This window comes from Choloepus didactylus, chromosome 3 (genome assembly GCF_015220235.1).
Source record: "Choloepus didactylus isolate mChoDid1 chromosome 3, mChoDid1.pri, whole genome shotgun sequence".
Taxonomy (NCBI): domain Eukaryota; kingdom Metazoa; phylum Chordata; class Mammalia; order Pilosa; family Megalonychidae; genus Choloepus; species Choloepus didactylus.
In genome coordinates, this window is record NC_051309.1 from 95,047,201 (window position 1) to 95,070,723 (window position 23,523).

General features: G+C 39.7%; 1 protein-coding gene across 3 annotated transcripts in view; it reads right to left on the minus strand.

The window, feature by feature from the left end:
* LOC119529634 (broad substrate specificity ATP-binding cassette transporter ABCG2) overlaps positions 1 to 23,523 on the minus strand; it is a 91,953-nt gene that overhangs the window by 64,814 nt on the left and 3,616 nt on the right. For all 3 annotated transcript variants that reach the window (XM_037830230.1, XM_037830231.1, XM_037830232.1), the window contains exon 2: positions 7,126 to 7,347. In XM_037830230.1, the coding sequence (XP_037686158.1) occupies positions 7,126 to 7,328 (203 nt within the window). In that variant the 5' untranslated portion in view covers positions 7,329 to 7,347. The remainder of the gene's footprint in view (positions 1 to 7,125; positions 7,348 to 23,523) is intronic.

Below are 23,523 nucleotides of genomic sequence, written 5' to 3' on the forward strand. Positions count from 1 at the left end.
TTCTAGAATCACCAGTCACAGTGTTCTCAAGGCTGAAATCTGGTCAGACCAAGAACCAATACATCTTAAGCAGAAATCTAATGGCGAGCCACTGGAATAGAGCACTTCAGAGGATAAAAAGACAAATCACCAGTTAATGGCCCTCAAGAAAATCTAATTAGAAAACTAAAATATACATCCTCAAGATGTATTGTTTACTTCCTAGTTAAATGTCAAATAAGTGAAACAGAAAGTTACTATGGTTTAGAGCAGGAGGCCTCACTTTCTTCAGTTATAAACAACACATTTCAAACATACTAAGTGGCTGTTTAAGGGCAGTGGATATTCAGGTAGGGACTGTAGGAAGGAGGAAAAAATTAAGGCAGTATTGACTGTGCAGAGACCAAGAAGAAGGAAAACAGTTTGAACTTTATCCTGAAAGGACAGGGTAGATGATTACAATGATGAATACAATACACCGGAGAAAGGAGAAGTAAGGGTACGGCCCCTGCAGTTAGCCCGGCACGATGAGACGGAGGCAGACTGAGCCCTTTCATAACTCTGTTGCTAAGTCCATCCATCTTTGGAACTGGTAAGTAGGTCAAAGTTTCTTCCACAGAGAAAATAATAGCTATTCTAAATGGAAGGTTGAAAGCAGAAGGCTATTTCATTCCCAGAAACTGTTTATCCTATAATCATGCAATAGCCATAAGTGAAATATAAACTTCACAACACAAGTGTACCATGGTGCATAAATCCAAAAGGACTTCAGCATTTTCCGACTGCACTTGAAAAAGCAACATTAGACTAAGTCTAACCTTTACAAATGATGCACATGGGTCAAATACACCCCTCTGTCAGGAACATGCTCTTTTTTCTGTTGTCACAATTGTAAAATGGCTGGTGGATGCTAAGATATAATGTACTGTTCACCTTGCTCATAGCTGAGATGCCGCTCATTGAAACATGAGATAAATTATAGTAAGAGTTAAGTAAACCAGGAGAAAGCCGTATAACAGAAAACTCTCTTATTCTTTCAGTGATCTTTCCTTCCAGGGTAGAAAGAAATGCCAGTGATTGGGTAAACTTTCAAATCTATTCCAAGACAAAGAAGAATTTTACAGGGCCCTGAGTTGGGTTACTTTGCCACCAAACCCTAACATTACAGAAAAAAATAATGAACAATCACAAATGCAAGAGTTCCAATTTGGAACAGTGGTTTATTCCAGTTTCATTCATTTAACACAGTTATTAAGTGTCTATTATTTATGTACAAGACACTCCCTCTAGGACAGGGGATAGGGCTGAGAACAACAACAAAAAGTTCGAGTTCTCATGGAGTTTACATTCTAATCCAGGGATCTATAAACCACAACTGGCCACCTGCTCAATAAACAAAGTTTTAGGGGAACACAGTCACACTCATTCATTTAGGTATATGGCTGCGATGCCATATGGGTAGTTGGCAACAGAGACGGTACGGCCCATAAAGCTGAACATATTTACCATCTGACAGGAAATGTTTGCTAACCTCTATCCTAGTCTATGGTCTGCAATTCCCTTTTTTCCACATCCTATCCCTATCCATCTACTGCTCCCTACCACAATTTACTGCTTTACAGAATTTCTGTGCAGGTAGGTTTCCCTCACTACACCGTACAAACTTACCAATAAGAAGTGTATCAAAATTTTTTTACTATCCACCTGCATAGCATCCAACACATAATTTACATTATGTGGACTACTGAATACTGAATACATGAAATGAAACTAAGCTATAGGTTCACGTTACATGTTAGTACATAATGGTCAATTCTTTGGTCTCATTTTATTTATGGCCACTGCTTGGAGCATCACCACACCCCTCCCCTAGACAAACAACACACACAAACACAAACACACACACAAACACTTCATTTCCTTGATTCCCTTGCCACTAGGCCCCCAATTAGGGTTTAGAGGGTTCTATAGTATCTTCTAATCCCTCTACCACAGAACAAGCACAGTAGGACTATAAGGTTTCTGAGAACAGGGGACATATCTGTATCACTAGCATCTTGCACAATACCAGGTACCTAGTCGACATTTAAAATCTGTTGAATTAATGAATCCCTGCATTTTTATGAATGGGAATTACTTCCAAGGTGTGCCAGTTTGCATGTGCTGTGTTCCCCCAAACGCCATTATCTTTGATGTAATCTTGCGTGGGCACACGTTATCAGTGTTGATTAGATTGTAATTCTTTGAGTGTTTCTGTGGAGATGCGCCCCACCCAACTGTAGGTGATAACTGATGAGATATTTCCATGGAGGCATGGCCCCACCCATTCAGGGCAGGCCTTGATCGGTGGAGCCATATAGATGAGCTGGCAAACAGAGGGAACTCGGTGCAGCTGAGAGTGACATTTTGAAGAGGAGCTACAGCCAAGAGGGACACTTTGAAGAAAGCACAGGAGCTGCAGATGAGAGACAGTTTTAAGATGGCCGTTGAAAGCAGACTATTGCTCTGGAGAAGCTGAGAGAAGACAAATATCCCAAGTGCAACTAAGAGTGACATTTTTGAGGAACTGCAGCCTAGAGAGGAACGTCCTGGGAGAAAGCCATTTTGAAACCAGAACTTTGGAGCAGACGCCAGCCACGTGCCTTCCCAGCTAACAGAGGTTTTCCAGACACCATTGGCCATCCTCCAGTGAAGGTACCCGATTGCTGATGTGTTCCCTTGGACACTTTATGGCCTTAAGACTGTAACTGTGTAACCAAATAAAGTCCCTTTTATAAAAGTCAGTCCATTTCTGGTGTTTTGCTTTCCGGCAGCATTAGCAAACTAGAACACAAGGAAACAAAAGAAATGTTCTCAATAAACACAAATACCGAGAACTATGAAAAGACTAATGAAACTACAGATAGTCTGACAGAAAAGAAAGCGTTTCACATCCCCTACTTGTTATTTCATGTTCAAATAATACGTCAATCATTTCTATTAGACACCCTCTTCCCCATCTTGCCTTGTCAGTACAAAAGTGATGGAAGTGTTGTGTCAAAGCGCAGCAACTGCCAGCCCCAAGAGCACAGGCTGCGAAGGAGGCAGGAAGAGGAGACAGTCAGAGGATGGTGAAATTGCTATTTGATACTAAGGAATGAAGGAACTGACTGAGCAAATAAGTAAACATTGAAGGATAATGAGTCAGGCTTTTCATTTTTTGAGAAGGTATTTCCAAACATGGAAAGGTGGAAAGAACTGTGAGGTAATAGATGGGAATTGGAGGTATTGATGAGAACTCATGGGTTTTATATATACACAGATAGATACAGAAAGTTATAGATGAATATGACTACGCATATGCATGTGTGTACATATATAAATACATATATTTCCTAGGTTTGGCCACTGAGAAGACCTAGAAGCAATGAGCATTCCGAACACCCGGATATTGGATTGTAAATACCATCCTCCACTAAAAAGAACATTGGGTGATTCCAGGTCTAAGGCAGGGTAAGCACACAATGAATCTGGAAATTCTTCCTGTGTCAAGGAAATACTCAAAGAATGAGGGGAAGAGGACATGTGAAGATCACAGAGTTAGACAAAAAAAAACACAGAACCACCCTCGAAAAGGCTCCCATGTACCAAACTGGGAACAGAAGGAGTATCAAGATAAATAAATGCATTAAAACTGATTGAATAAAATACAAATCCATGAGACTATATTGATATGAATAAATGACTGAAAAATGATAAATGAATGAAGGTTTTTCCATTTAGTTGAAAGCAAACTAATACGTATTGAAGAGATGATGAAAATAGAAAAATCACCATTTAGTAACTATCATAGTCATGGCTGATTCAGGCAGGGGTCATTAAAGGAGGCTAAAGCTGGGGGCGCGGGGAGCGGTTTAAGACGAATAGGATTTTGGAATAATAATATCAGGATATCTCCCCTATAATACTAATCAGTTACAAAGGGGTAAATGGTGACATTGGGGTGGGGAGGGGGGAGAAACACAGCAGATGCCAGTTGTGGTGGGACAGGATGACACTGAAAAGACATGATGCAAGAAGCATGGTTTCCCAACAGTGCCTGAGTTTCCACCACTGCACTGACGCAGACTGTGCTTCCCTAGGGCCATTCCCGGAAAATAACTGAGTGGATACATAGGAGAGGGTCCTTCTTTCCAGAAACTATACACTGAAGTAGTTAGGAAAAATGAGCATCATGTGGACAGCCTGGTCTCAAAAGGTTCAGAAAAATACTAACTATAATGGGTGTCACTAGTATCAATGGAGCAAATGGAGTGAAACGTTAGTAGAGAATCAGACTGAGGGGGTTATGTTCCTGCAAGGTTTAGGTTTGAAATTATTTCAAAATAAATTATTAATTGAAAATTCCCCAAATAATGGAAATAAATTTCCATGAAGAGGATAGGATACCCACAAGCCTATTAGAATGGATGGATTTTTTCATAGATCTTCAGCATTGGGATGGAAAGCTCAAATGCTGGATTTAGAGTTAAGGTAAGCATAATGGAAAGATTTCTCAAAGGGAAGGAAAATCAGATGTTGTTTTATCTTCATCCATCCATAAAGGACATCAAGTTATAGTTACACAATTCTAGAGGTAAAATTATAAAAGGTTCAAGAAAAAAAATCAAGATTCATATCAGTGTTTTAGGAAAATAGTTACAATTTTGAATAGTGGTGATGCTACCAAACAAGAATAAAGAATAAGATAAGTGAGAGCAACCCCTCCTTCATACCAGAAATTCTATGTAGTTGAGGCCAGAAGAGAGATTAGAAACTGAAAGCAAAAAAGAATGACCCTTCTCATGCATACCCTAACCAGAAATGTGAGTCAGCAAGGACACCATCCTGGCATCCATTTAACTGTAAAATAATTGACATAATTGTAAGATTTGACTGCTATTTATAAGCCTAGAGACACACCAAAGGGTGAATTCATCTGTTGCTGAAATGCATACCACTCAACCATAAAAATTCTGTGAAGCCTTGAGTAGAGAACACTCTTTAGTGTGCCAAGTCACTAACCTACTAGCTTTAAAACATAAGATAAATGTACTCTCTCACATCATGCATTTTAAATCTATTCAAGCTGCACATAATCAAATCATCTGTCACCTTCTACAAAACCTGAAGTGACCAACATTTCCTTGAAATTTTTGCTGCACAAAAAAACTTGTCAGCTATTCAAAGTCAATCAATTCTATTTAGACAGACAGCAACTCCTCTCCTTTATCTTTCAGTCAAGGCTTCTCAAATAATAAAGGAAGCTGCACGTAGGCACGACAGCCAGGGTTGCTGCACGGACAAAGCTGGAATCTTGCACAGCTCCTGGCCTCACCTCCACCCAGTCAAGCCTCAGAGCCCCAATAGGGATCAAACCCATTCAAATTCAAATCCAAAAAAACTTTCCCTATGTTGTCATTTTCTAGCCCTCTGGAAGGAGTTAGTTGCTACTAACAGAAAAGTACCCAGTCCCCTACAAAACAGCAAGAAAACAGGAGAAACAGCTGATTCCACAAGGGTCTGCAGACACCTCAGTAAAGGGCTCTTCTCTAACCACACCTCCAGCCTTGGAGAGCCAGAAATGGTTGCCTGTCTTATCTAAGTAATTATTTCCCTGATTAAACAAATGAATAAAACAAAACACAGAGGCCATGCTGTCTGAGCAAACCCAGACTCACACCCTACTGTAAGAAAGGGTTATGTTTAGCTTTCACGTAACGGTCACATGGAATAGGGAAGATGGAGATTGGACGGAAGAGCTGGCTTAAACTAGCCCCGTGGTGAGGGGAAGGAAAGAGAGAGAGCACCATGATGTAAGTCTAGAATCAGTGCCAGTTCCTTACATGGGAAAGATAACCAGGGTTCCTGGAATTTAAAGAATGTGGGGCTATGGTCAAAGGCAGGGACTCTCAGTGAAACATTTGAACTAGTTAACTCTCTGATAGGCTGTACAATTCAAAATCTCAAAGGCAGCCTAGTTAGCATTCTCGGAAGGCTGTAACCTCTGGAGTACTCAGCCAATGGGGAAACAGGGGAGGGACATGTGTATTAGGTGTAGGATATAACTATCGCCATGTTTTTTTTTGGCACGCCTGCCATGTGTCCGATTGCGCATCTGTTCTTGCAAGATCTTGAATCAATTCTTTTCTCCTCCACAACCGGGTGAGCATTTTTAGGGTATAATGCTTGTTTCTAACACTACCCCACAGAAAGGAAGAATCAGACAATTCTCTAGAAATCAGAAAAACAGTAACAAGAACCCTAATAGCTATCATTGGTGAAAGAGATACCTGGTAACTAGTAGGTCCTAAATAAATACTCATTTCCCTTCCCATTCTACTGCCAAAGCTGCTACCACCACCACAGGAAGGATTAGTTGCTGGACGGATAGAATGAAAATCAGATACTAGGTGCTTTGAAATACAATTAAACATATTGACTTGGATCATAAATTCTCTTATCACTTTGGATTTCAATTGCACTACATAGGCTAAACTATAGTTGTCTTTATTTAATTTCTTCCTCTCTGAATAATGGAAGGAAAGCCTTAAGTAAATTGTTATAGATTACAAATTACTATAAACATTCATTTAAAACACATCTGTGTGAATATAAAACTACTTTCATAAAATTTGACATTTCGTCCTCCTGACTCTTATTCTAGAAAGTATAGTGTACCAGTATCTAAAAGTATCTGGCCCATAAGATACAACAGCAGGTTTTCTCTCTATTTCACGGATTAGAGAGGTGACACTCGGAGATTATAATGATACCTCAAGATCAGGAAGTAGTAAATCATATAGCCAGGTCTCTTTACACTAAACCACAAGGTTTACCTAGGGAAAACTAAATGACACACTAATTGTTCAGTTTATCACAAATTTATGCACCTGATCCAATCACTTTAAAAACAGTTCGGCAATTCTTTTTAAAAAGCTAAACCTTCACCTATCATATGACCCAGCCATTTCACTCCTATTTTAGCTAAAAATGAAAGCATGTGTCCATATGTCTATACAAAAAACTTGCACCCAAATGTCAATAGCAGCTTTATCTGTAACAGGCAAAAACAGTGAACTTTATTGTATACTGATAAAGCTTTTAAAAAAAAGTTTATATACATACTTGATATCCTTTAGTATTTCCTTTTCAGTTGTTTTCCGACTGAGTAAAACACCACTCTTCACTTTTACTTGATAGCAGATGTTATGGAAACTTAACACAGCGCCTTCAGTAAATGTCTTTAGGTCGTTGGAAGACATCCCAGGTAGACCATTGGTGTCTCTTTGAGACATTGGGATAAAAACTTGGACATTACTGGAAGACATTTGGAGAGTTTCTGCCTTTCTGTAGAGAGAAAAGAAACAATAAGTTGATAGTCCAGATAAATAAGAGCATGAACACTAGATAGCAATATAGTTATAGCAAGTTTGTTTTAAACTGGGCTGCAATGAATAGCTCCATATCCAGCAGGCAGCCCAAATCACTGTGATTAGAACCTTAATAATTCCAATTAAGTGTCAATTAAATACATTAAGGTTACAGCCCTAGCAAGGAAATAGGAAGAATAATGAAAATTACCCAAAACTCATTAGCAGGCAAAAGGAAAGTTGGGTGTGGGAAGCAGTTAAACTTATTGGCTTGAAAAGCATGGTATGAACTGTTAGGGATGACATAATTGTTTCCTTAATGAGTGAGCATTTAAATACTAGGAAGAGACAGAATTAAGTATAGAAATGATTAAGAGAATCAAACCCACAGTTCAAGAATTTAAAGCATGAATGAGCATTACAATTTACAAATGAAGTTTAAAATGTTTCATTAACCCAATTTAAATGGGACCCATTAAAAAGACATCATTAGAGTAAGAGCTTAAGGTGAACCCAGCTTATGAAATAGGTCTTGAATCTGAAACATCAATAAACCTAGTTTTAATTTTTAAAAGTCAAAGCAGCCTATAAAGAACTTCCTGTCCGGCCACGATGGAATAGTTATTCCAAACTCATCATCCTACTGTGAACAAAAATTAAACTAGGTAAAATGTAAGAAGCAACTGTTTCAAGAGATCAGAGAGCAACCAAAGCAGACAGAGAGACCAACATTCTGGAAGGAGGGAGTGACATGGAGGCAAATCCAACATTCTATGCCTTTTCTTCTTGAGGCATTTGTCAGTGCCCAAACTACACATACATTAGCAAAACTCAGAAACAGCAAGCATAAAGAAGCTGCTGAAGACTAAAAAGCTGAGCAAATATTTCAGCAGTCTTGGCCCTGGGGAGAGGAGACGACAATTGGAGATGCTGGCCTGCTAACCAGGAGTGGCCCTTGAAATGCCAAGCTTTTCAGTTGAGACCCCAAAGGCCCATACCCTGGAAACACGGCAAAACAGAAGGAAACTAGTTTCTACTAGTTAAAGTGATCTGTTCCTACTCTCTCTGCCAAAAGGCAAATTAAATCCACTCTCAAAAAAAAAAAAAAGATATTCTTCTAATTATCAGTCAAAAATTACCAGGCATGCCAAAAATAGGAACTAATGTTAAAAAAAAAAAAAAAAAAAAGGCAAATAGACCCACAGGTAAACCAGATATTGGAGTTACCAGACACTGACATGAAAATAATAATTGATTAATGTGTTCAGGAAAATAAAAAGATACAGGATATCACAAAAGAACTTGAATCTATAAGAAACAGTTGATTGTCAAAATTAAGGAATAGATGGATTTAACAGCCAATTAGACACAGGAGAAAAGAGAATTAGTAAACAAGAAGGTAGATATGCAGAAAAAAACCCAGATGAAAACATGGATAAAAATTAATTACCCCCATGAAATAGAAAAAAAAATCCAGATTGACAAGGATGGCAACCACATAAAAGAGCTTAAGAAACATACAGGAAATGATGAAAAACGCCTGGCACTTATATAACTGGAGACCTGGGAAAGGAGGAAAATATTTGAAGAAATACTGGTCAAGAATTTTCCAAAACTGTCGCAAGTTATCAGCCCACAGTTTGAAGAATCTCTAGAAACACCAAGAAGGATAAAGACAAGAAAGCCACACCTAGGCATATCACAGTAAAACTGCTAAAAAACAAAATAATCTCTGAATAATTGCTTCTGTACCCACCCACCCACCAGAAGAAAACTGTTGTATTGTTATCACATTTACAACACTCTATTCATTTGGGAAATGGCTAAAGGAGAAAACTATTTCAAGACTGGCACAATGGAAATTAAAGATAAATAGCTTAGTGCTTAATCTGGAAATACAGTGAATGGTAATAATTAGTCAGAATTCTATTCTCTTGAAGCAGGAAAAGAGAAGGCACAAGCAACCTATGGAACTTGCATCTTTACTTTATAAATCTAACCCACCTCTCCATGCCTTCAGAAACCAAGATATGCCAATCCCAACACAGCAATCACTTCTACTACTATCTCCATTTGATGTTCTCACATTGAGTCAACAAGGATGCTTTTTAAACCTTTCTCAGAATTCACTAAGTGAGCCAAATAACATCTTGCTTGAATTTAAATAGGTTGCTGGTCCAAGATGGAAAAGTTTTAAGAGATTTTTGTGAGATTTATCCTACTAATAAAAGGCACCAACTGGAACTAAGGTACTTGAGAAAGACCATCTGTGCCCATGTAAGATAAAGGGCTAAAACTGTTAAGATAAGGGGCTAAAACTGTAAGATAAAGGGCTAAAAAGCTACCCATTTCTTGTAGCTTTCAAATAATGAGGCCACATTTTTACATTCTGAGAAGCTTAAACATTTTTCTTCAATACAGACTAGCATATGTATTATAAAAATGATAACCTACGTTTAAAGTATCATGTTACTCAATTTTTTTTCACTCTACTACATTCTTAGTTATGTACCCAACTCTAAACAGAGTACATAATACAATAAAAACAGCAGATAGATAAGAAAAGTATGCAGATTCTAAAGTTCTCAACCAGGGCAGGTTCAGTTCAGGAGTTCTGGGCTGTCCTCTTCTTTTCCGCTATGGAAAAGTATAGGGAAGTTCATCTGGTCTGGTAGTTAATGGCACACTGTGTAAATAAGTACCTCCTTAAACTATTTGAGGAGGTTAAGGCCCTGAGATTACAATCCTGATAAGGGGTTACAGTCCTCAAGTCACTGTCAGGTGAGCGCCACAAAAAAATTATCCACGGCACAGAAACAGCAGTGGCCTAATATTGAATAGTCTTGTTAGAGAAGGAACTCAAAATCTGAATGTTAACTTCCATAAATTATTTCCTGCATTTAAAATGCCTCCTATCTTTCAATGGGCTTCCACGTCATCTCTTTGGGTGTTGCGGGTCCACAGACGACTCCGTAATGTAGAAAGAGATTTGGAGTCAGACCGCTGAGGTCTTTAAGCCAAGGGAACAATCTGAGCCTGGCACTCTCCGACCCCACATCACTGCAGCAGTGATCTGGGGAATGCGGCACAAAAGACAAGGTCAGATAGGAAAAGATCCCATCAGGGAAGGACTGTACACTCAGTGAGGAGCCACTGAGGCCTTTTAAGCAAGAAGGGGTCATGATCCTCAGTAATGTTTTAAAAGACCCCTCTGGATGCTGTGTGCAGAATGATGGCAGAGTTGGGGTGGGGGGTGTCCAGTGTAGCTGTCAGAGCCATTTAGGAGGCTATTGCAGAAAATCAGATGATACACATTTGGACAAGGGGTAAGGGTGGAGCGGCTATCAAAAGTTCAAGGGCTTGTTATGAATGTGGTAAGTTTTAGATGCCTTTGAGAGATGTGAGAGGGATATCACTTGTTAAAACTGAGCACCATAAACGAGGCCCTTATGCATGACAAACCATCTCTCCATTTCTGGTCCTCATTATGCAATAATGACTGCCAGATGCCCATGTTGGATACAGCACCCAAGTATGAACAGTTTTCTGAGCAGCATGGATGAATTTACACTGTTAATTTTTTTTATTGTTAAAACATATATACAACATAAAATTCCCCATTGTAACCACTTTCAAGTACACAACTCAGTGGTATTAATTACATTCACACTGTAGTGCTACCATCACCACCTGTGGAGGCACGGAAGGTTCCCTAGCTTGGCCAGTTAGTCAGAGAGGCTGCCTCCTAAAAGGCTGGGAGAAGGCCAAGGCATCGTGTGCCTGAAGGCAGGCACCAAAGGCCAAAGAATTACGTGCCTGAAGGCAGGCACCAAGGCGTTGTGCGCCTGACGACAGGCAATTAAGTTAGAGAATGACGCCGGGCTCCCTCCATGTTTCTGTTTTCCCACCTAGTTCAGGAGAGACTGTTCCCTAAGGTTGTTATTGTCCTCAAGCTTGCACCCGAAAATTGTAAACATGCTAGTCGAGATTTTAGAAAAAACGCAGTTCCTTGGGAAACGGGAAAACAATCACGTAATCCAAAGAATACTTAACGCTATATAATCTAGTACTAAAAAGCCAATAAAGAACTTCTTGCAAGAACAGAGAGACGGAGTCGGCTCCCTTCTTTCACAACCACCATCCATTACCAACACGTTATATACAATTTTGAAGCTTAATATCGTGGCGACTGCAGTGAATTTCAAAATCCATACAGAAGATCTTTGTCCTTGATCCCCTGAATCACTGTCTTCCCCTCCTCTATTGATCTGGCCTTCCCCATTACCTCAGCTATGCACTCTCCCACCTTGTTGTTATAAATAACTACACCCTACTCCTGCCTCCTCTCTACTCTCTTAGTCTTTCTAGATCACTCCCTCTGATAATCAGAGGTCAACTCCCCAAGGACTCCTCCCAGCTCTTACCTAAGATTAACCCTCTACTTAGGCACTTTGGTTCATCCATCCCTTCCGAATGACCCTAGGATATCTTCCCTCCAGCAATTTTCCTTCACCCCTCACTTTTTCTCCCCTGCATCAATTTTTTCTTCTCTACTGGTTATAAAAATTTTGTGATTCTTCTAAATTAAAAAAAAAAAAAAGACCCATTTCCATCCAGTTCCTGACCACTGCTCCTCCATGCTCTCCAATTCCTCTCCTCCCGTTACCTCTTGAACATGCTCCAACTTGACTCTCATCCTCACCTCACCACAAAACCAAGAATATTCCTGACAAAAAAATAGGTGATCTCCAAAGTGACACACCCAATGGTCAAACTATAAAATTCACCCTTTTAAAGTACAAAGAATCCAGTGGTTTTTAGTATATTAATCAATTCTTAGTCTTCCTCTTAGACAAACCATCAGCAACATGGATAGAGTTAAATATTCCCTCCTTTTTTTCACTTTGGTTTCAAGACACAAGATCAGGAAGTTCAGTTTGGGACATATCCAAGTTTGAGATGCTTTTTAGACATTAAAGTAGAGATATCAAGGGGCTGGTTAGATGCACTGGTCTAGAGTTGAGGGGAGTGGTCCTTATGGAAATACATAAGATATATCCACAGAGGGTGTAAAGGCCCCGAGGTTGTCAGGGCAAGGTCCCAAGGGGTGACTGCAGACAGATCAAGGACTGAGCCTTGAGGCTATGTTTAAAGCAGGGAAGATTAGGAAAGAAGCAAGAGACAACTCCACAAAGTTAACAATTAATAATTCCTCTAGTCCCACAAACCATCAATAGATCATTTATTTTATAGATAATAGTCTAGAGTCGGATGTGCAAAAAAGTATAAAAAAGGTCTAAGGAAGTGATTCTTCTATGTATTTCAGTTCAACCTAACAGGGTGAAATCGAAAAGAACTTACACTTCTTTAAAGTTCTGCAGCAACATGCTGGGAAAATAAAATAAAATAAGGAGTAGTAGGCACTGTCCAATATGGTATCTACGAGATACATGATCTCAGCCCTGGAAGATGAGCAAGCTGAGAAACTGAATTTTGGATGTTCCGTAATTTTAGTTTATTTACATTTAAATAGCCACATGTGTGGCTACCATATTGGACAATGCATGTCTAGACTGTTTACTTTTTTAAAATATACATTTTCTCATACCTGGTTACTTTATAAATTAACTAATTTTACAAACCCATAAAAGATACATAGATTTGCCATACCTTGTCTCAAACAAATTATTTCAAGTTTCAAAACAGTACAAAGCTGTGGCAGTATTTCTTATATTTATTTCGAAATAAAATAGTGTTATGTTCTTAAGGTTGAGAATAACAAATCTATAAATGAACAAGTGTGACTAAAAAGGCAATGCTTCAGGTTTTTTAGAACAGTCTTCTGAACAATTACCAAATTACATTCAATCAAATTCCTTAGCCAAAACAAATAAGGTGACTCCCCAAATACTGAAACTAACCTTTAAACGGAATTCACATTTTTTTAACCAAAACTACATTTTTTGACCAAAACGTAAGTTTCATCACAACATATTTTGGAAATTGAAAATTTTCAAAATTTTGAGAGATAATGACAAATCCTAAGCAATACCAAAACTCAGTAACAGCTGTAGTTCACAGAAAACATCCTCATTTTCCTGTTTCAATGCAAGGCATTCTTCTGGCCAGGAAGGAGGATCCCACCTCCACTCCTACAACCTCACAGCAGGCAGATATTCATCTGACAATTGAGAGATTAAGACAGTCTCATACCTCCTGGAGCAGAAGTCCTGGAAGAGAGGGGAAGTTTACAGCATCATTCACATTCTGGAAGAGATGGAGGCCTATAGATGGGAGGAGACTGGGAGGAGATACGTGTTCTAGTAAAGGACAAGTAAAGCCCTTTCATCGAAAGAGATTATTTGGGAAATGAGTGTGGTTCACTACGCTGGAGTTCAGCTTTAGAGAGGAGGCATTAAAAAAATGAGGCTAGAGAGGTAATTCAATTACAAAGACTTAAAGGGTGAGTTTGCCTGGTGAGCAGCCAAGATTTGGTCCTGAAAGCTCTGGAGCCCTTCTCCTTCTCTGCCCTCTCCTCACTAACCCTACTCGTCCCAATACCCACATCACTGAGGAGATACCCAGTAAGGCCAGTGAGGAATCTACAGGAAATTAATCACTTACATCAAATGTAAAGGTTACCCCCCAAAAAAGTATATTTTGGTACCAGACCCTTCCTATATAATGCCAACTACACTCACAGTTCAGCCTTTCTTTTTTATTTACAGGTCGTTCATTGGAAAAATGTCAACAGTAAAAAGTTTTGCAACCGGTAAAATTCACCCTCCTGTACAGTCTATAACTTAGAAAAAGTATAGTCATGTAACCACCACCACAGCAAGGTATAAGCCATTCCCATCACCTCAACCTCCCTCACCACACCCCACACCTTTTTAATCAGAGCCCCTTGACAGTCACTAATGTTTTCCATCTCTGTAGTTTTTCAGCTTAATCTTAACCACCCCTTTAAACACAAACAAATGCACATAAAGTAAATACTCCAAATAGCCATTCATTTTCCCTTTTACATTCCCACAAAATCTGTCAAAATTTTGCCAAAATTATTTTTCATCTGCGATGAAAAGTGAAATTTTATTCTAGAAAATGTTTAGTCAAGCTGTGAATAAATCAGAACCAAATGCAATTTACATGTTTGCTATATTTCAAAGTCTCTTAATCTTATCTGCAACTTGGTGAGCAGTTTCCCAGAGGAAATGAGATGTTCGGTTCTTAAAGGAGCCCACAAAATGCTTGCGCTCCCCCTGCCCTTAAATTTCCTAGCCATACAACCTTGGAGGAAATGCTTAACCTCTCCAAGCCTGTTTCTTATCTGTAAAATTCACTTAAAAAAAATTAACTGGGCTTATAGTATGTGGTAGGCACTGGAAACAGGAGGGCACAAAACAACCGATAAACATCACCTGCATTCAACGAGGTTAAAGACTGTCAGTGTTACGGGGGAAAAAATGAAATGAAAGGGATGGGGGAGTCAGAGAAGGCCTTTCCAATGAGACCTTTGAGCAAAAACTTGAGGTTGGCTATAACTGGAAAAGGCACATTTCAGATCCAAGTGCTTGTCTGGAAACAGAAAGGAGGCCAAGGGGGCTGCAGCAGATTGAGGGAGGGCAGGAGTCTACAAGACAAGGTCAGAGGTTAAGGCCAGCTCAGGGAGTTCCTACCCCTGACCACTGTAAGGATTGCGGCGTGACCCCAAAAGAGACTGTAATCCAGGGAATTTTGAGTGGAGGAATGACATCTCTGACAGTTTAAACAGATAACTCAGACTTTGGTGAGGAGAGATGGTGGAGCAGGGAGACCACTGAAGAGGACATGGTAATAATCCAAGAGATGTAACCAAGAGTTAAGAATTAACAAATGATTATGATCTATGCTTACTATTGTGATGGTTATTCTAGCTTAGTCCCAGCACAACCATATGATGATAATATGAACTAGTGATTGTATGCTTCGGATGGTTTCTATGCTGTGTGAATATATCTCAATAAAATTGCATTTAAAAAAAGAAGAAGCTTGTGAAGAAGACAAATTCTGGGTGGGGGTTGGAGGGGCAGTCCCTGGAGAGGCCCTTCCCCTCCTCCTCCTCCTCTCGCTGGGCACTGCTCATTCCACCAAACTGATACTGTGGGGAGATAAGCAGCAGGAAGACAGGGATGATCAGAAAATTTTAGAATCCTGAGGCAACCAGGGAAAACAGGAGAAGTAGGCAAAAATCAAGTTGAGTCTTTCCCAAACTACACAGTGGTGGAACACAGTTCTTCCTCAAGAGTACAATGCATGTCTACTATGTTACTATCAGCCACTAAGGATTTCCTTTATGAATAAAAATCAGAGCTAGGCAGAAGCACTGCTTCTCAAAATTCTGATGGAGACCTACATTCAGAAGCACATATTACATCATGATCCAGTATATAAAGGTATAAAAGTACATATATACACACGCACACACACACACACACACACACACACACACACACACAAACTATACCTCAAAAAATTGTTTCAAAAATGACTGGGGAGGCGGGGCAAGATGGCGGACTGGTGAGCTGTATGTTTTAGTTACTCCTCCAGGAAAGTAGGTAGAAAGCCAGGAACTGCGTGGACTGGACACCACAGAGCAATCTGACTTTGGGCATACTTCATACAACACTCATGAAAACGTGGAACTGCTGAGATCAGCGAAATCTGTAAGTTTTTGCGGCCAGGGGAACCGCGCCCCTCCCTGCAAGGCTCAGTCCCGTGGGAGGAGGGGCTGTCAGCTCCAGGAAGGAGAAGGGAGAACTGCAGTGGCAGCCCTTATCGGAAACTCATTCTACTGATCCAAACTCCAACCATAGATAGACTGAGACCAGACACAAGAGAATCTGAGAGCAGCCAGCCCAGCAGAGAGGAGACAGGCATAGGAAAAAAACAACACGAAAAACTCCAAAATAAAAGCAGAGGATTTCTGGAGTTCTAGTGAACATAGAAAGGGGAAGGGCAGAGCTCAGGCCCTGAGGCGCATATGCAAATCCCGAAGAAAAGCTGATCTCTCTGCCCTGTGACCTTTCCTTAATGGCCCTGGTTGCTTTGTCTTTTAGCATTTCAATAACCCATTAGATCTCTGAGGAAGGCCCTTTTTTTTTTTTTTTTTTAATCCTTTTTTCTTTTTCTAAAACAATTACTCTAAGAAGCCCAATACAGAAAGCTTCAAAGACTTGCTATTTGGGCAGGTCAAGTCAAGAGCAGAACTAGGAGAGCTCTGAGACAAAACGCAATAATCCAGTGGCTGAGAAAATTCACTAAACACCACAATTTCTCAAGAAAAGGGGGGTGTCCGCTCACAGCCATCATCCTGGTGGACAGGAAACACTCCTGCCCATCGCCAGCCCAATAGCCCAGAGCTGCCCCAGACAACCCAGTGTGACGGAAGTGCTTCAAATAACAGGCACACACCACAAAACTGGGCGTGGACATTAGCCTTCCCTGCAACCTCAGCTGATTGTCCCAGAGTTGGGAAGGTGGAGCAGAGTGAATTAACAAAGCCCCATTCAGCCATCATTTGAGCAGACTGGGAGCCTCCCTACACAGCCCAGCAGCCCAGAACTGCCCTGGGGGGACGGCACTCACCTGTGACATAGCACAGTCATCCCTCAACAGAGGACCCAGGGTGCACAGCCTGGAAGAGGGGCCCACTTGCAAGTCTCAGGAGCCATACGCCAATACCAAGGACTTGTGGGTCAGTGGCAGAGACAAACTGTGGCAGGACTGAACTGAAGGATTAGACTATTGCAGCAGCTTTAAAACTCTAGGATCACCAGGGAGATTTGATTGTTAGGGCCACCCCTCCTCCCTGACTGCCCAGAAACACGCCCCATACACAGGGCAGGCAAAACCAACTACACACGCAAGCTTGGTGCACCAATTGGACCCCACAAGACTTACTCCCCCACTCACCAAAAAGGCTAAGCAGGGGAGAACTGGCTTGTGGAGAACAGGTGGCTCGTGGACGCCACCTGCTGGTTAGTTAGAGAAAGTGTAATCCACGAAGCTGTAGATCTGATAAATTAGAGATAAGGACTTCAATTGGTCTACAAATCCTAAAAGAACCCTATCAAGTTCAGCAAATGCCACGAGGCCAAAAACAACAGAAAATTATAAAGCATATGAAAAAACCAGATGATATGGATAACCCAAGCCCAAGCACCCAAATAAAAAGACCAGAAGAGACACAGCACCTAGAGCAGCTACTCAAAGAACTAAAGATGAACAATGAGACCATAGTACGGGATACAAAGGAAATCAAGAAGACCCTAGAAGAGCATAAAGAAGACATTGCAAGACTAAATAAAAAAATGGATGATCTTATGGAAATTAAAGAAACTGTTGACCAAATTAAAAAGATTCTGGACACTCATAGTACAAGACTAGAGGAAGCTGAACAACAAATCAGTGACCTGGAAGATGACAGAATGGGAAATGAAAGCATAAAAGAAAGAATGGGGAAAAAAATGGAAAAAATCGAAATGGACCTCAGGGATATGATAGATAATATGAAACGTCCAAATATAAGACTCATTGATGTCCCAGAAGGGGAAGAAAAGGGTAAAGGTCTAGGAAGAGTATTCAAAGAAATTGTTGGGGAAAACTTCCCAAATCTTCTAAACAACATAAATACACAAATCATAAATGCTCAGCGAACTCCAAATAGAATAAATCCAAATAAACCCACTCCGAGACATATACTGATCACACTGTCAAACACAGAAGAGAAGGAGCAAGTTCTGAAAGCAGCAAGAGAAAAGCAATTCACCACATACAAAGGAAACAGCATAAGACTAAGTAGTGACTACTCAGCAGCCACCATGGAGGCAAGAAGGCAGTGGCACGATATATTTAAAATTCTGAGTGAGAAAAATTTCCAGCCAAGAATACTTTATCCAGCAAAGCTCTCCTTCAAATTTGAGGGAGAGCTTAAATTTTTCACAGACAAACAAATGCTGAGAGAATTTGCTAACAAAAGACCTGCCCTACTGGAGATACTAAAGGGAGCCCTACAGACAGAGAAACAAAGAAAGGACAGAGAGACTTGGAGAAAGGTTCAGTACTAAAGAGATTCGGTATGGGTACAATAAAGGATATTAATAGAGAGAGGGGAAAAATATGACAAACATAAACCAAAGGATAAGATGGCTGATTCACGAAATGCCTTCACGGTTATAACGTTGAATGTAAATGGATTAAACTCCCCAATTAAAAGATATAGATTCGCAGAATGGATCAAAAAAAATGAACCATCAATATGTTGCATACAAGAGACTATCTTAGACACAGGGACACAAAGAAACTGAAAGTGAAAGGATAGAAAAAAATATTTCATGCAAGCTACAGCCAAAAGAAAGCAGGTGTAGCAATATTAATCTCAGATAAAATAGACTTTAAATGCAGGGATGTTCTGAGAGACAAAGAAGGCCACTACATACTAAAGAAGGGGCAATTCAGCAAGAAGAAATTACAATCGTAAATGTCTATGCACCGAATCAAGGTGCCACAAAATACATGAGAGAAACACTGGCAAAACTAAAGGAAGCAATTGATGTTTCCACAATAATTGTGGGAGACTTCAACACATCACTCTCTCCTATACATAGATCAACCAGACAGAAGACCAATAAGGAAATTGAAAATCTAAACAATCTGATAAATGAATTAGATTTAACAGACATATACAGGACATTACATCCCAAATCACCAGGATACACATACTTTTCTAGTGCTCACGGAACTTTCTCCAGAATAGATCATATGCTAGGACATAAAACAAGCCTCAATAAATTTAAAAAGATTGAAATTATTCAAAGCACATTCTCTGACCACAATGGAATACAATTAGAAGTCAATAACCATCAGAGACTTAGAAAATTCACAAATACCTGGAGGTTAAACAACACACTCCTAAACAATCAGTGGGTTAAAGAAGAAATAGGAAGAGAAATTGCTAAATATATTGAGACGAATGAAAATGAGAACACAACATACCAAAACCTATGGGATGTAGCAAAAGCAGTGCTAAGGGGGAAATTTATAGCATTAAACGCATATATTAAAAAGGAAGAAAGAGCCAAAATCAAAGAACTAATGGATCAACTGAAGAAGCTAGAAAATGAACAGCAAACCAATCCTAAACCAAGTACAAGAAAAGAAATAACAAGGATTAAAGCAGAAATAAATGACATAGAGAACAAAAAAACAACAGAGAGGATAAATATCACCAAAAGTTGGTTCTTTGAGAAGATCAACAAGATTGACAAGCCCCTAGCTAGACTGACAAAATCAAAAAGAGAGAAGACCCATATAAACAAAATAATGAATGAAAAAGGTGACATAACTGCAGATCCTGAAGAAATTAAAAAAATTATAAGAGGATATTATGAACAACTGTATGGCAACAAACTGGATAATGTAGAAGAAATGGACAATTTCCTGGAAACATATGAACAACCCAGACTGACCAGAGAAGAAATAGAAGACCTCAACCAACCCATCACAAGCAAAGAGATCCAATCAGTCATCAAAAATCTTCCCACAAATAAATGCCCAGGGCCAGATGGCTTCACAGGGGAATTCTACCAAACTTTCCAGAAAGAACTGACACCAATCTTACTCAAACTCTTTCAAAACATTGAAGAAAATGGAACACTACCTAACTCATTTCATGAAGCTAACATCAATCTAATACCAAAACCAGGCAAAGATGCTACAAAAAAGGAAAACTACCGGCCAATCTCCCTAATGAATATAGATGCAAAAATCCTCAACAAAATACTTGCAAATCGAATCCAAAGACACATTAAAAAAATCATACACCATGACCAAGTGGGGTTTATTCCAGGCATGCAAGGATGGTTCAACATAAGAAAATCAATCAATGTATTATAACACATTAACAAGTCAAACGGGAAAAATCAATTGATCATCTCAATAGATGCTGAAAAAGCATTTGACAAAATCCAACATCCGTTTGTGATAAAAACACTTCAAAAGGTAGGAATTGAAGGAAACTTCCTCAACATGATAAAGAGCATATATGAAAAACCCACAGCCAGCATAGTACTCAATGGTGAGAGACTGAAAGACTTCCCTCTAAGATCAGGAACAAGACAAGGATGCCCGCTGTCACCACTGTTATTCAACATTGTGCTGAAAGTGCTAGCCAGGGCAATCCGGCAAGACAAAGAAATAAAAGGCATCCAGATTGGAAAAGAAGAAGTAAAACTGTCATTGTTTGCAGATGATATGATCTTATATCTAGAAAACCCTGAGAAATCGACGATACAGCTACTAGAGCTAATAAACAAATTTAGCAAAGTAGCGGGATACAAGATTAATGCACATAAGTCAGTAAAGTTTCTATATGCCAGAAATGAACAAACTGAAGAGACACTCAAGAAAAAGATACCATTTTCAATAGCAACTAAAAAAATCAAGTACCTAGGAATAAACTTAACCAAAGATGTAAAAGACCTATACAAAGAAAACTACATAACTCTACTAAAAGAAATAGAAGGGGACCTTAAAAGATGGAAAAATATTCCATGTTCATGGATAGGAAGACTAAATGTCATTAAGATGTCAATTCTACCCAAACTCATCTACAGATTCAATGCAATCCCAATCAAAATTCCAACAACCTACTTTGCAGACTTGGAAAAGCTAGTTATCAAATTTATTTGGAAAGGGAAGATGCCTCGAATTGCTAAAGACACTCTAAAAAAGAAAAACGAAGTGGGAGGACTTACACTCCCTGACTTTGAAGCTTATTATAAAGCCACAGTTGCCAAAACAGCATGGTACTGGCACAAAGATAGACATATAGATCAATGGAATCGAATTGAGAATTCAGAGATAGACCCTCAGATCTATGGCCGACTGATCTTTGATAAGGCCCCCAAAGTCACTGAACTGAGTCATAATGGTCTTTTCAACAAATGGGGCTGGGAGAGTTGGATATCCATATCCAAAAGAATGAAAGAGGACCCCTACCTCACCCCCTACACAAAAATTAACTCAAAATGGACCAAAGACCTCAATATAAAAGAAAGTACCATAAAACTCCTAGAAGATAATGTAGGAAAACATCTTCAAGACCTTGTATTAGGCGGTCACTTCCTAGACTTTACACCCAAAGCACAAGCAACAAAAGAGAAAATAGATAAATGGGAACTCCTCAAGCTTAGAAGTTTCTGCACCTCAAAGGAATTTCTCAAAAAGGTAAAGAGGCAGCCAACTCAATGGGAAAAAATTTTTGGAAACCATGTATCTGACAAAAGACTGATATCTTGCATATATAAAGAAATCCTACAACTCAATAACAATAGTACAGACAGCCCAATTATAAAATGGGCAAAAGATATGAAAAGACAGTTCTCTGAAGAGGAAATACAAATGGACAAGAAACACATGAAAAAATATTCAGCTTCACTAGCTATTAGAGAGATGCAAATTGAGACCACAATGAGATACCATCTAACACCGGTTAGAATGGCTGCCATTAGACAAACAGGAAACTACAAATGCTGGAGGGGATGTGGAGAAATTGGAACTCTTATTCATTGTTGGTGGGAGTGTATAATGGTTCAGCCACTCTGGAAGTCAGTCTGGCAGTTCCTTAGAAAACTAGATACAGAGTTACCATTCGATCCAGCGATTGCACTTCTCAGTATATACCCGGAAGATCGGAAAGCAGTGACACGAACAGATATCTGCACGCCAATGTTCATAGCAGCATTATTCACAATTGCCAAGAGATGGAAACAACCCAAATGTCCTTCAACAGATGAGTGGATAAATAAAATGTGGTATATACACACGATGGAATACTACACGGCAGTAAGAAGGAACGATCTCGTGAAACATATGACAACATGGATGAACCTTGAAGACATAATGCTGAGCGAAATAAGCCAGGCACAAAAAGAGAAATATTATATGCTACCACTAATGTGAACTTTGAAAAATGTAAAACAAATGGTTTATAATGTAGAATGTAGGGGAACTAGCAGTAGAGAGCAATTAAGGAAGGGGGAACAATAATCCAAGAAGAACAGATAAGCTATTTATCGTTCTGGGGATACCCAGGAATGACTATGGTCTGTTAATTTCTGATGGATATAGTAGGAACAAGTTCACAGAAATGTTGCTATATTAGGTAACTTTCTTGGGGTAAAGTAGGAACAGGTTGGATGTAAAGCAGTTATCTTAGATTAGTTGTCTTTTTCTTACTCCCTTGTTATGGTCTCTTTGAAATGTTCTTTTATTGTATGTTTGTTTTCTTTTTAACTTTTTTTTTCATACAGTTGATTTAAAAAGGAAGGGAAAGTTAAAAAAAAAAAAAGAAAAACAAGGAAAAAAAAGATGTAGTACCCCCTTGAGGAGCCTGTGGAGAATGCAGGGGTATTCGCCTACCCCACCTCCATGGTTGTTAACATGACCACAGACATAGGTGTCTGGTGGTTTGATGGGTTGAGCCCTCTACCATAAGTTTTACCCTTGGGAAGACGGTTGCTGCAAAGGAGAGGCTAGGCCTCCCTATGGTTGTGCCTAAGAGCCTCCTCCCGAATGCCTCTTTGTTGCTCAGATGTGGCCCTCTCTCTCTGGCTAAGCCAACTTGAAAGGTGAAATCACTGCCCTCCCCCCTACGTGGGATCAGACACCCAGGGGAGTGAATCTCCCTGGCAACGTGGAATATGACTCCCGGGGAGGAATGTAGACCCGGCATCGTGGAACAGAGAACATCTTCTTGACCAAAAGGGGGATGTGAAAGGAAATGAAATAAGCTTCAGTGGCAGAGAGATTCCAAAAGGAGCCGAGAGGTCACTCTGGTGGGCACTCTTACGCACACTTTAGACAACCCTTTTTAGGTTCTAAAGAATTGGGGTAGCTGGTGGTGGATACCTGAAACTATCAAACTACAACCCAGAACCCATGAATCTCGAAGACAGTTGTATAAAAATGTAGCTTATGAGGGGTGACAATGGGATTGGGAAAGCCATAAGGACCACACTCCCCTTTGTCTAGTTTATGGATGGATGAGTAGAAAAATAGGGGAAGGAAACAAACAGACAAATGTACCCAGTGTTCTTTTTTACTTCAATTG